This window comes from Triturus cristatus, chromosome 9 (assembly GCF_964204655.1).
Source record: "Triturus cristatus chromosome 9, aTriCri1.1, whole genome shotgun sequence".
Classification (NCBI taxonomy): Eukaryota; Metazoa; Chordata; class Amphibia; order Caudata; family Salamandridae; genus Triturus; species Triturus cristatus.
The window spans coordinates 776,876,557-776,891,181 of record NC_140592.1 but is presented as its reverse complement, the minus strand read 5'-3'; the positions used below and the strand labels follow the sequence as shown (position 1 = coordinate 776,891,181).

Below are 14,625 nucleotides of genomic sequence, written 5' to 3'. Positions count from 1 at the left end.
CCCCCCAATGGTCAACAAAGCCACATACCCTTTGAGCAACAAAGGGACATACCACTGTATTAAAATCCCCTACCCAAATGATATCAAAAACAATATCAAATTTGGTTATGATGTCTTCCATAGCAGACTCCAAAGCAAGCACAACCTGATACCTTGAACAATCGAAAATATTATTATAAAAATTAATTAAAAGGATATTTCTACCCTGCTCCTGTTGAAGCCATAGAATCTGGGAGTGTGCACCAACCAAAACATGTTTCTTAACTTTGATGGGTACTTCTACAGAAATCAGAACCAATAACCCACCCTTTGCCCTGCCCGACGGTGAGGCCACAGCAGGTAAATTGAAAGAAACAAAACCATTATAATTGATTGGGTCAACACACCAGGTTTCCTGAAGACATACAATATTAAAAGTGTTGATAAACTCTAACCATACCAGGCAAGTATCCTTTGATAAGAGTCCCGCAATATTCCAGCTAGCAATCAAACAGGCACTCTGTTCACAGGATCTGGATAAAGGTATGGAGCTCATAGAAACAGAGGGGGCAAGATTACAAGACTGATCCGCAGCCGGATAAACCCAGTTCTCTCTATCACAGCAACTGGGCTTCCCGCTGGTAGTATCCGAGGGGTTAACATTCTCACTGACATCTACTGTGTCTAGCACCCTCGGAATAACGTCCCCTCCCGTGCCTCCAACGGCGTCAACAACGTCTGCTAGTTTAAACTGGACTGGCACCAGTCAATCATTACAATCCAGCCTGCTCAGTGCTTCAAATCGGTTTGACATAGTAATAGTAGATCCAGGGAAGATATTTATATCTCCTTCTCTTGTCCCAAAATGTGCAATATTAGAATGGGAATTAAAGTGCCTATAGAAATACCCTAAAGGCCGGAGAGATATCCCTTGGTCCCGTGAGGGGGATGATTGTGCTCTTAACAAGGCTGTAGATACAAGATGAGGACTTCGAAAGTTAACTACAATACAATCACCCCCACAGGTCTTACGCGAACTCCCAATCCAGTTAACTCTTCTTGTACTTAATATATCCTTTGCTAAAACAACTGGGAAGCCGCATTCCCGATGCAGCCAATCCACAGTTTTGTTTTTCAAAGAAGAATGGGTTTCACTATAATTACGACCTGTCTCAATAACTGGTGGGACATTGGTAAGGACTGCCACAAATGGAGCACAAGCTGGGGGCAAATCAGGCCTGGAGATACCAGAATTTTTTACACTAGGTGCTGGCTGGTTCTCGACGACAGGGGTACCTGACAATTTATGTTGTCCTGGGGTCTGCAAGGAGTCTAGAGCATTACTTCTCTCCTCACCGTGTTCTCCATATGAAGTGTTGGGGGGGTTAATCTTGACCGTTGGTTTAGCAACCTTAGAGACCTGTCGGAGAACATGACTATTTTCTAAGGCCTCATCATTTGCTTTGGTGCCAGTACTGGCCTCAAAGTGTGATTCTAACAGGCCTCCAAGTCTGGCCACTTCATTGGCTACCATATCAAGTTTGTTCAATAATGGTCTAATTAATAGATCAAACTTGGCATCAATCATGCTGATTAAAAGGTCCAACTGTCTGTCTATGGTGACCGGATTACTATCCTGCAATACAGTGGAGTCACGAGCGGAGTTGGTAAGTAAGAGATCAGCTCTCTTAGATGATCGCACCCCCCCCGCTTTTAGAATGTACATTCTTATTATGGGTCCGACTAGAACGTAATACTCTCTGTGATGTTGTAACCGTCGGAGTGACAGTCAATGGATCTGGTATACATAATAGATCCTCGGGAGAGGAGTCAGCGGGGCTATTTCCTTCTAAGGAGGCAACCACAGTAGTGCCATCTATATCATGATTAGACTCATTAAGCTCATTGCTTACATCCTGATTAAGAACGGCTGAAGGAGTAGGGGAGTTGATATTTGACGCGGTAGGGTCAACGATTTCTGGCCGCCCCAATGACTTTCTCCGCTCCTGGTTTATCTTGTCAACCATTTTCACAAGATAATTATCCATGGTTGATTTTACCGAAATAGGTTTAGCTTTTGACATGGGTAAAACTGATACAGCCCTACAATAGTTTAGGCACAAATCACAAGCAATTGCCAACCCTTACGTATTATCGGCTTTCGTGCTGCAATCCCAACACACAACAATATGTACACAGCCCAGCTAATACCTCTAGACGAATCAGGAAGACCACAGCCCCCTCCAGCCCCCTCCTGTCCCGGACTGTCACAGACTGTCCGCCCTTTGTCCGGGCTTCGTCCGGCGCGTTCCGCTCGCGTTCCGCGTAGCTGTCGCAAGCAATATTTAAATAAGGCGAGTGGGCGGGGGAAAGCACAGGTGTTGCGCCGCAGGGGCTGCTGGGGACCTGAGTCCCGTGAAGCTTCTGCTCTCCTCTCCTCGTAGAAACCCCTCTCACCAGATAGCAAGCGGCAAGGTAAGCCCCTCCTGGGACAACCAAACAACAGTTCACAGGCAGCGTCCTGTCCGGTTTACTTGCGATGCGATGTATAGTGCCGCTATGCCTAGTAGTGTCAAAGGCAGCATTCTCCATCTTTCTATGTTGGTGCTAAACTCTTTGAGATCTCTATAGAGGTTGCGGTTTAGGGCTTCCGTTTTATTAGTGGTGACGTATATGCCCAAGTACTTTATTCTGTCATTCTCTACTTGAAGCTGGCTTGTATGCTTGAAAGATCCCCAACCTTGTTTTGCTGGATAGAGACCGGATTTCTCCCAGTTAATTTTGTATCCGTCATGTTTGGCGTAGCACTCAGAGCTATCCAGAATGCTCGGGAGTGTCTCCCTGGGGTTTGTGACATAGAGAAGGATATCGTCCGCATATAGTAATATGCGTTAATCCATGGTCCCATTTTCCTCCCTGCGGAAACCTGTCCTGTCCGGATGTGCTCAAATTACGCACGCAAGGGTCTCCAAAACGACAGCAAAAAGGAGGGGAGACCGGGGGCATCCCTGTCGTGTCCCGCGCTCTATTGGGAATTTCCCTTACACTACTCCATTTACCCGTACCCGGGCCATTGGCTGCTCATACAAAATAATTATCCATTGCCTAAGTATAGGGCAGATTCCTAATTTTTCTAGGGTTGACATGAGAAGGGGCCAGTGAACGGTGTTAAATGCCTTTTCCGCATCAAGTGATAGTATTAGATGAGGGTCCGCTCTGTTACTTGCTACTTCTAGCCAATTATGTAGCCTCCATAGGTATATTCTTGTGGATCTCTTGGGCATGAAGCCGGATTGGTCGCAATGGATAAGGCTGGATATGACTTCGGTAAGCCTGCTGGTTAATACTCGGGCTAGTATTTTCGTTTCTGTATTGAGGAGAGAGATGGGTCGATAGGAGCTACATTTCTGGGGTGGCCTATCCTTCTTGGGCAGTATCACTATTGTGGCTGATCGAAGATCTCTTGGGAGTCTGCCCACCGTTTGCGCTTCTAAGAACAAATTCAAGAGATGCACGCTTAATAACGCCGCGTTTTGTTTAAAGAGTTTGGGTGGTAGTCCATTTGGACCTGGAGCTTTCCCAGTTTTCAAATGGCTAATGGCGTCTCTAACCTCCTCGAGTGTTATCTCTTCTTCCAGTATTTGAACTTCCTCAGTTTCCATCCTGGGGATCTCTACTGTCTCTAGGTATCTCTCTATTTACGGCGGCTCCACCAGGGGATGCTTTGCGTAGAAGGCCTCGTAATAACGAGCGAAGGCATCGGCTATCCCCATGGGCGTTGTATGTGTTTGGCCATCGTCTGTGTCTATCTGGGTCACCCATCTATTTTCTTATTATTTTTTACTGCACTGTGGAAATTCTGAGCATTTTGTGAGAAAATATCTGAAGAAACCCAAGTCTAGTCTTTCGGGAAAAGACCGGTCCCATCATATAGAGACAACTCCAGAAGCTCAGCAAGTTGTAAATATCATTCAATCTGTTGCTCCGCATCTTATTTTATCGTTAACTCTCAGGTTTAGAAATACTGAGATGAAAGAAGTGTCTGTTATGATACACTCAGGGGCCACCGGTTATTTTTTTATTTAAAATATGCAAAGAGAATGGAAATGCGTTTCATACAGAAGGAGATCTTTGAATCAGTTAAGAGTTGTGAATGGAAACAACCTAACCTCTGAGCCCATCACGCAGGAGACAAACCAGGCCTCAAAAAAATCATTAAAATGTTACTAGCACTGCAGGTCTAGTGACTTAAATAATCTACTTGACCTATCTGTAATGCTCTTGACCCATAAACCGGTTTCAAATGTGATCGTGGGCAAATTTAATTCATTCAGCCGCCATTTATTTCAGTATCACCTATGAGAGCACCTTCAAGTGTGTCTGTTGTACAAAAAACTCTTTTGTTTGATTTAATAGACTAAACTTTGTTTCCATATATAATACAAATCTAGCCACATATAGGATATACATGACCCCTGACTTGCCTCTTAGTTCATTAACAGCAATTTTATCTCAGTGGGGCAGGAATGTTTCTCAAAATTATGTTTAAAAACGATCACTTTTAATAAGTACACAACTAAAGCATGAAGCGGCAGCACACTGTCATTTGTACTCGGCAGATTTTACATTGAAATGGCCACTAACTTTCCCACTGACACATGGCTTTACTGATAAAACTATATAGTTTAAAAACAATAATGTTTGGTAATAAAGTTTCTGCAAATATGTGTCATTTGCACATCACCAAGTAAAGTGTTCTAGTTTGTTTTGCTCCTATTCAACTTTTTGTTTTCATGACACTTCTTAATTACAAAAACATGTTTTTTTGTAATTCCTGATATATTTTGAAATATATCTAATAAGAATTCACAGGCTATTTATTTAAATATTATGTGAATCGAGAAAAATAGCAGACAGCTCACTTGACAAAAACCTCTAACTCTAGTAAGAGAGACAAAAATAAACCTCATTTTCCAAGCAGCAATTAGTTAAAATAGAGACTGACATTTGATCTCTTTCCTTGAACAGACAGCAAATGTGTCAAGATAAAAACAAGATCTAATGGCATCTTTATTGCTCATTTACTTTCGGAATGAACAGAACACCTGTTCTGTTCCAGTCTAGTCTAATTTTACTCACCAGATGGGACTATTAGGTGCTAAAAATAGCTCACAGTCCAAACATTAATTGGGAAAACCATACTATGGAGATAAATTCAAACTATTGCAAGAAACATTGTTTTCAGAATAGTAAGAGTCTGTAAGTTTGCCAGCCATCATATTAGCTCAACAGTCCAACATAGTTTGTGTTATGGAATTGAAAGAGATTCCTGCAGAATTTCAAGATCTAGCTATTGTTTTTGATTAAAAAAAGACACAGAGAAACTAACTCCTCACAGAGAGTATGACTATAAAATCGAATTAAAACCAGGAGCAATTGTACCCGGTAGCAGAATCTATGCATTAACTGAGGCAGCGAATCAATACCTTAAAACATACTTGGAGAAGTATTTAGAAAATGGGTTTATTCATCCTTCATAGTCACCAGTATCGCCCCATTGTTCTTAAATCCCAAGTCTTTTCCCTCTGTCCTTGAAGCACTGGCAAATGTGTTAAGATTAACAGAGAATTTAAAGGCTTCATTATTTATTGCTTGTAGTTTCCCAACCTACAGAAAATTGGATGCTACAACCCATAGTTTGGGGAACGCTATCCTAGATCACACAGCTCTGGAGAGATCTCCAGTTGAAGCTGCGGTCAGGAGTCTGTTGTCCACAGTTCAGGAGAAGCCTCAGTCCTCGTCAATAGTTCAGATGCTAGTGGATCCCCAGGTGCCTGTTGTTGGTTGTATCCAAAATCATGGTTGTCCCCCACTGGAAAAGTGTTACTTTGAGTAGCATATTCTAGCACACAGACCTAAGCCACTACTCCTATCTAAGGAACACCTAGGTTGAACTGGCGCCCTCTCCAGCCATTGTCCCACTTAGGAGCCCAGAGAAACCTGGACTTTGGTGAGTGTGGCGATAGACCCCAAGGCATCTGTAATTGGACACCAGGTGCCCTTTCCCGCCTCCCATGGGCACGGCTTGAGACTCTATGAAGTGTAATATCAGTCCTGCATATCATTGACGGACAGAACCTAGATAGAATAGCCCATGGATGTGCCTAGCTTCCACTGCTACAGTTTAAATGCCCTTCTGATTCGCTCCCCGACTGAACATGTTCCTCTGTCTTTCAGCATCAGGACCTTTTGTAGTAGTTCACAGAAAGAAAAAAAATTATGCAATGAAACTCTTGTACCCATGGCACACTTGAGAATGCATGCTTGATAAAGATGCAGTGCGAATAAGAGCTATGTTTCCAATGCATTATATATGTGGAGCCAATGTTTGCATTGGTAAACGTATGAAAACATAATCCATAGGCGTTGCATACATAATGCAAGAATGTATAGTTTACAGGTTGTTGCTAGTCTCCGGATATGAAACTAACCTGGCACAGGCTTTGGATTTTATAGGTAATAAGGTCATAAATTATACATCAGTTGATTTTTTTTTAAAGTATTTTATTGAGTTTTCCAACCGTCTTATCAATAACTCACAGTTACATACAGTAGCATCTTATATGAGGCCAAATCAGCAATGCACATATCCGGAGAAGCCAGTTCTTCAACTTTTACTACCCTAACCCCCCCCTTCCTCCCTCTCTACCCCCACCCCCCCCCCCCTCTGTCAGCGTGCCCGCACAAACCCCTGTTAAATTTAGCCATTAAGCATCCCGAGGTCTAAAACAAACTAGCACAAAGCAATGGAAAAGACATCAGCAATGATCGCAGAGGGCCTGAGGCTCCATGTCCCCCGCCATGTACACTTCCTGTTCCGACCCTGACCCTCCCAGCACTCCTCAATACATTGTGCAGACACAGACCCCTCCCAAGTATACTCAAGTGGCCTCATCCGGTGCAGTCTCCCCAGCAGTCCCAGAGGGCCCCTCCCCGGATCCCACAATCCGGTCAACGTCTAAGGGATCCCTGTCCGCCTCATCCAACTCCTCCAAAGAGCAGAGCCCCTCCACCAACGCTCCCCACGCCCTTGCCGCATCCAGCGCCTTGTCATTATCCGCCCGCCGGGCCAGCTGGAGCCGAAGCGTCCCTTCGCTCCCCGCCCAAGACAAGAAACTCGCCTAAATGATACATAAGTTGATAGATGACACATCGTACCTATGGCCATGTGACTTGGGGCTGTGAAATGCTCTCATCCCTTTAAAAAGTAAGTCACTCTAAGGCTGGAAATAGAAAACCGATTCTACAGGTTACTGGGGTCCTTCACACCTAACACTGACTATTAATATAGCAGACAGTTTAAAGCTGTGCAGATGGAGTACATGATTTTGAAACAGTGCAGCGCTCCACATCTCCACCAATCAGCACAGGGATCCGGTTAGAGTATCCAATCAGTGGTCTGGAATAAGTGATAGACTCAGAAGAATATTGGGGAGGAAAGGCGTGAAAAGCATGAAGTTACTAATGACAGGCACTTACTTTATAATGACTTTATAAATGGTGGATGCTTATTGACATGAGACTTTCATATTAGTAATAGAAATGTTGGTGGTCTTAGGTGTTGTTTTTGCCCCTACGAGTATTCCCCTAGACAAGTATATCCTTTTCATGTTTTTAACAGAAGAAAATGAATCTAAAATTAATCCAATCCATCATGATAATGTGATGGGCATAATGTTAGCTTAATGTACTAACACGAGGTATAGTTTTCCTAGTTACTGTTATGGAAGAGTATGGATTCTTTTAAGGAGATACTGTAATGGGCATTATGCCACCCTCGGTCATGATTTCCTATAATACTTAATATATTAATAAGATATTGATACTGCCCGATTGTGTCATACTTTTTGGTCATGACCCCGTTCACCGCCGTGCCACACCACGGTCCCACGTCTGCGGTCCATGTTGTGAATATTGTGCTGTGGGAAGAGTCAAATGCAAAAAGAACTATTGATGGACAGAATGTAGAAAAATGTCATACATTCACCCCAGTACAGAGATCTGGGCCTAAATCCATCGTTTTTTTGCTCACCATGCCATCCCAGTTTGGACCATGCAAAACTGGAATGGCATGGTGAGCAAAAAAACGATGGATTTAGGCCCAGATCTCTGTACTGGGGTGAATGTATGACATTGTTCTGCATTCTGTCCATCAACTGTTGTTTTTGCATTTGTCACACCGAGTGGGACGGGTATGCTCAGACGTGAGTCCCGTGCTCTCCATGCCACTGGAATCAAGCTATCCTGACTGAAGAGGGGTGAAACCCCGAAACTGGTCCTAGGATGCTTGGTTCCAGTCCAGGGAGGACCTGGCTTGGCAGTTCGGGCTGGACTGTTCCCATGAGGCACAGGGTCAAGACTGATTTGCATATGGCTGGGTTCAAACTGGAATGGCATGGTGAACAAAAAAACGATGGATTTAGGCCCAGATCTCTGTACTGGGGTGAATGTATGACATTGTTCTGCCTTCTGTCCATCAACTGTTGTTTTTTGTGTGGGATTTTGTGTGGGAAGAGTCAAGGCACATCTAAAATCACTGGGCATTAATGTGAAACTCATTTTTTGCGGGTCCCCGGTGAGAAGACCAGAATGACTTTATCACCTCCACAAAGAGATTCTGCTGCCTGAACGCATGGAACGGTTGAGACTGCTGCACTTACTTATTTTTATGGCAATTCTTATTGTTTGTGGGTAATATAGTGGATTTTCTGCTGAACTTTGGCAATTAATGTGTGTTAGTTAAATCTAATGCTTGCCTCATGCCCTTCATGGAGGCGAACCTTTCCTGCTGTATTTTTATCTGGCAGGGGCATAGCGCAGGCCCATGCGGTACAAGGGCCCCCCTAAACCTTCGGGGGAGCTCAACCCATCAGAGGGCCCCCATTTAGCAGCCCAAGGCCTGCGAGGTAAAGGAGACTTAGGGCTGAAGGGCGAGCCCTCCATTTTGCGTACGTCACTGTTACCAGAAAAATCTACATTCCGTTTGTTCCCATTCAGTAATTCTTGGCTTTCTAGCGCCCACTGTTCACGAGCATATCTGTGTGGAGTCAGTGGAGGGCTCGGTGGCGTGCTGCTGCGTCAGTGGTTAATAGACTTTCAAGTCAAAATGTTTATGTGGTAAATAATGTGCAACTCATCCGATGGTCGATATGTGTACTTGGAGGCAATTATATATGATTTCGGATGCTATGCAAAAGAGGGACCGTAAAGTAGGCCGTTTTTGGCTGAAAATAAGATTTTATGTTATCTGTCTTCGCAGGCTCTCTGGCTCGTGTGCTGCAGGAATCCTTGCTGCGGGGATGTTTTCGTTTTCTCGCCTCACATGGCAGTGGTCCATTGCAGCGGAGGTTTTCAGCCTCAACAATCTGTTTGTTGGGGTGCTGATGGCACTCGCTGTACAGTTCGATGAAGCAAGGAGTGCAAAAGAGAGATCAAAGGTAATTGGCGTCGGTGGAACCACTGTAAATGTGTTTTCTTGGTCAGTTCTCATCTTGCCTTCCTTGATTTGTAAAATCAAATAATAAAACCTGAAATAAATCTTGAGGCATTTTTTTTTCATTAAAAAAAAAAATTGTAGCATATTTTACAGACTGATATAGCAAAATTACAGGCTGCGTCCTGTGCCTAAACACAACCTGTGACATTTCCTGCGAATGCTGTCAAATATCTAATTTGGTTTTTTTTTGTATTTTGAGCATGATTTAGTTCATAGTCCAGTATCTTTAATTATTTAATTTAGAACAATATTTTCTTTTACTTCCGCAGACGGAACATGCATTCCTAACGCATGTTGGTTCTGCTACCTTCATTTGTGTAACACATTTCTGCCACTATTGTAGCCCTATATCTATCTACAGTGCTCTCAACAATCTGCCATGTGCTTTTTAGGACTTTCACAATGTCAGGAGTTAAGTAAGACTCAAGTTGGTTTGTTGTCGTTTTGCCTGGTCTGTGTATGTTCTGTGTAGTGCATTGTTATGGGGCATTTATAGTATGTGATCCATTGTTTTGGGTTTGAGTGACTAAGCTGTTGGACGTTTCTCCTTATATTGGTTAGCAAGTAAGATTGGTTATTCGTTGTCCAAGGGTTTGTGTTCCGCTTTGTTGTTGGGAACTATGCAGCTTTGTTGCCGGAGTGTTTAATTGAGTGTGTCCATCGGCTGTCTATGTTCCTGTGAATTGCGAGCTTTAATTGTCTTGAGTGTGGTTTGGTCAGACGCATTTCAAACCAACCGAATGACTGACGGGATGTGGCTTGCATCATGGTACTGTTGGAGAACACTGTATTGACAGCTATGTAGCTCTGGTGCTTTGATGTGTGCACAAGGTTATAGAAATCACTTTCTGTGTTGCGTTGGCTCTGGGAATGATGGTTGTGATAAAGGTGTAGTAGCTTTGTTCTTCAAGAAGCATTGTTTTTCACATGCATGGTTTTGGAGCTATGTCGTGCCGGTGGGGAGCTGAGAAGGTCTGCCTAACCTATTCTGTTTGCAACCGGGAGCCTTGTCTACATTTCTGGATTGCTTAGCCGAGCCTACATCCAGCAACAGAGAAGAAAACCAGATTCCAAGAGACCCAGCTTTCTTCGAAAAGTGATTCCACATTGGTTGGAGAAAAAGTCAATGTTAGAAAACCTGCATCAGGAGTATTGCATGCATAAGGGTGCTTGTTCATTTTTTGCACCCAAATCTCACGGTTCTCTCCACAGTGCTAACGTATTGCCTTCAGCTAAGGTCCTCAGTGTTCAGTGGGTTTGTGTTTAGTGATTTGGATTTAGTGACACAAATTCACAAATCTAAAAATATTGTATGTGTGCCTTATATTGCATTTTGAGTAAATTGCAGGCCCTTTAGGGATTCACAGAAGATTGCAGGTCTGCTCATGGAAATATCTTAAGATTGGCAAAAATACTCTTGCTGCTCCATACTGAATTATGTAGATTGTCAACTGCCCTTACAATATCCTTCAAAGACTGAGTTATGTACCATTTATAGAGAATAATATACTTTTTTTCAAATTGATAAATTGCTTGCACAACCTTGTAGTGTGAGATGATAGCAAAGCCTTCATACAAGGCTGCATGATAGCCTATTCCAGGGCTAGCACAGAGAGGAAAGGTGCAGCCAGTGGACGTACAAGTAGTTTGTCAGTACTTGTCACGGACCACACGAGCAGTTTTTCAGAATGATTCCAGTCAGGGTTAGATTTCTTCACGATTGCTAAAATTCAGCACCTGCACCAGGAGACTATTACCAATTTTATTTTAAACTCAGTTATGTTATATTATCGAGAAAAAACTAAATAAACAGTAAGATCTTTACTACCATGTCTCAAGAAAAAGCCTTAACCATCAAATCAAGCCTATAAACTATGCAAGAGAGTGTAACAATCTGGAGAATTCAGGAGAGATATACATACCCACGAAGAGTATTCCGCTTTAAAATTACCATCGATCAGGGGATGGGACACCTCCAGAATTAGCTAAATTGATGATTTTAATGGATTATCATGATATTAAAACCTTCTTTGATATCTTCCTAGAACCTCTAAAGTAGCTTTGGTGTTGAATTAGTAGATCTGTGGTTCTTTAAGGAGGTGAATATTTGCTTTGACATGTTTAAAAATTTGGTGTAATGAAAAAATATTCCCTGGCATCCAATCTCGTCATGTTACACTATCATATCTGAAAGAAACACGTTAGTTAGATTCCTCACCTTAGAATATCCCCAGGCGTCGGGCTGGATCCGGAAAGATTTTTGTAGCAATACCCCTTGCGCATCGCTAGGCGTCGTCTGTGGCTCCGCGTCTGTCGTTGGCGTCGTGCTCCGGAATGACGTCGTCGGAGTACTTAGACGCCGCCCTCGCGCGCTGACGTCACTTCTTCTTTTTTTCCGCGCCAGACAGCGCCAATCCGGGAAGAGCTTACCCCTTAGTCAATTTTTGACTAAACTTTTTGACTCTTTTTGGTCTTCTGTGGACTCGACTCTGGTGCCGGTAGGATGCCTGGATTTAAAGCCTGTGACTCCTGTCATCGACTGATGTCGGTGACGGACCACCATCGCCGGTGCCTTTACTGCCTGGGGGCCGACCACGACGCGGAGTCGTGCCCCGATTGTCAGGCCTTGGCCTCGAAGGCTAGGCGGGAGCGTTCCCGTAAGCTTCTCGAGCTTCGGCACTCGGCTCCACGCCGCTCACGGTCCCGGTCCAGGAGGAGGTCCAAGGACCGGTCGCGGATCCGCAGTCACCATCATCGCTCATCGGGCTCGAAGTCTTCGGGTAAGTCAAAGCGATCAAAGAAGTCCAAGAGGCGACACCTCTCTTCGGACTCCCCTCGCGCGACTCGGCCGAGGGTCAGGGTGGTCCCACCCCCGCGGCTCCGTCGGAGCCGCAGGAGCCGTGTCCGTCTCCATACCCGCTGGTCCCTGGGACTGACACGACTCCGGCGGAGGTCAGTGCCTTCCTCTCGGCCATGAGGGGCCTGGCTCCGCCGTCAACGCCTGCCGGCGCGCCTTCTGGCCCCGCAGGCTCGACTGGGCGACCTTGCGTGCCGGCGGCTCCGGCCCCGGTGCCGTCGACGACTTCGGTCCCGACGCCGCAGGTCCCTGAGGAATCCAGGCCTGGATCTCTGTCGGCGCCGGTCGACCTCACGACGCCTCCTCTGCCAGCGCCGTCTCCGGACGACGCTGTTCCCCGGTTTAGCCCCTGTCCGGACCCGACGCCGGCACGGCGCCGCCCCCGACGCCGATGGATGAGCGTTTCATCTACCATCCGGCTCCGATCGTTCCTCCTGTTTATCAGGAATCAGATGACTGGGGCGACTGGGAGGGGTCTGAGGACCCTATGGCCCTCCAGGGTCAACTTTCACAGGACTGGGCAGACAAACTGGGGGATGCCAGTGGTCTGGACACTTCGCCGGACGCTGGCTTCATCTCTCCTCCGACTGTGGCTTCGGAGGAAGGTGCAGCTTTTTCAGTGGTGCTGCGCAAGGCGGCCGAAGCCCTGGGGCTCGAGTTGCCTGCTGTGACTGTGAGGACTAATATCCTCACAGAGGTGCTTCAACCGTCAGCAAGCTCCACAGAGCCTCTGCTGCAGTTCAATGAGGCCCTCATCGACGTTCTGCAGGGCACTTGGTCCAAGCCCTCCAAAGTTCCTCCTGTGGATCGGAACGTGGCCCGGTGCCACCGCCCTGCTCCGGGCAACCCCAGTTTCCTGTCCTAACACCCCACCCCCGAGAGCCTGGTTATCCAGGCCTCCACTTCCCAATCCTCCTTCCCGTCCGCTCCTCCGGATCGGGAATCCAAGAGGCTGGAACAGTTCAGAAAGAAACTGTTCTCTTCCCTGAGTTTGGGCCTGCGGTCTTTGAACACTGCTTGCCTCTTGGACTGTTTCTCCCACTCTCTGTGGGATGCGGTGGAGGACGTGCTGCCACTGTGTCCTGAGGAGGCCCGGACACGTCTCTCCCAGGCACTTGCTGACGGGCGAGATGCAGCGCGACATGCCATACGGTGTGGACTTGACACCACGGACTCGCTGGGGAGGGCGATTTCCACCACGGTGGCGCTCCGGCGCCACGCCTGGTTGAGGTCCACGTCTTTTTCGGGGGATGTCCAGAGTACCCTCATGGTACTCTGGACATCATGGCGCTCGCCTTTTTGGTGAGAAGGCGGATAGTGCGCTGGCTCGTTTTAAGGACTCCCGGGCTACGGCCACGTCCTTGGGTCTCTCGGCCCCACGGCCGCACACTTCAGCCTTTTGCCCCTTTCGTGGCCAAGGAAGGGGCGCCTCCTCACGTCCGCCTAGCCACCGGCCGCAAAACCAACCTGCACGCGGTCGCGGACGTGGGTTCCGCCGTGGCTGTTCTAGAGGACAACACGGTCAGTCCACATCCACCCCGGCAGCATCCGCCTCAAAGCCCTCCTAGTCCGAGCTTTCAGGCCCATTCCACGCCAGTGGGCGGCAGAGTTCGCCATCACCTGCTCCACTGGCGCTCCATCACGTCGGTCAGGTGGGTGCTGCAAATCGTTCGAAGGGGCTACTCCCTCCCCTTCGAGACGACCCCTTCACTTGAATCTTCTGCGGGAGGAAGTTACGGCCCTCTTGGCCAAAGAGGCCGTCGAGCGCGTTCATGGTCCAGAAGTAGGCTGTGGTTGCTATTCCCACTACTTTCTGGTTCCCAAGAAGGGCAAAGGGGGCCTACGCCCTATCTTGGACCTCAGGAGCGTCAACACCTTCCTCCGGAAGGAATGGTTCAAGATGCTAACTTTAGCTCAGGTTCTGGCTGCCCTCGACCCTGGAGACTGGATGGTAGCGTTGGACTTGCAGGACGCCTATTTTCACATCCCCGTCCTGCCGGCCCACCGGCGTTACCTGCGGTTCACGGTAGGTCAGGAGCACTTTCAGTTCACCGTGCTCCCCTTCGGCCTCACCAGTGCCCCTCGGGTGTTCACAAAAGTGATGGCGGTGGTCGCAGCTCATCTGCGCAGATCTGGGGTTCCAGTCTTCCCCTATCTCGACGACTGGCTGTTGAAGGCGGGCTCGCCCCAGCAGGTCGGCTCCCACCTCCAGACTACGGCCGACCTCCTGCAT

General features: G+C 46.7%; 1 protein-coding gene across 2 annotated transcripts in view; it reads left to right on the top strand.

Annotated features, from left to right (window-relative positions):
• TMEM260 (transmembrane protein 260) overlaps positions 1–14,625 on the top strand; it is a 459,752-nt gene that overhangs the window by 173,745 nt on the left and 271,382 nt on the right. For both annotated transcript variants that reach the window (XM_085626148.1, XM_085626147.1), the window contains one exon: positions 9,299–9,476. In XM_085626148.1, the coding sequence (XP_085482274.1) occupies positions 9,299–9,476 (178 nt within the window). The remainder of the gene's footprint in view (positions 1–9,298; positions 9,477–14,625) is intronic.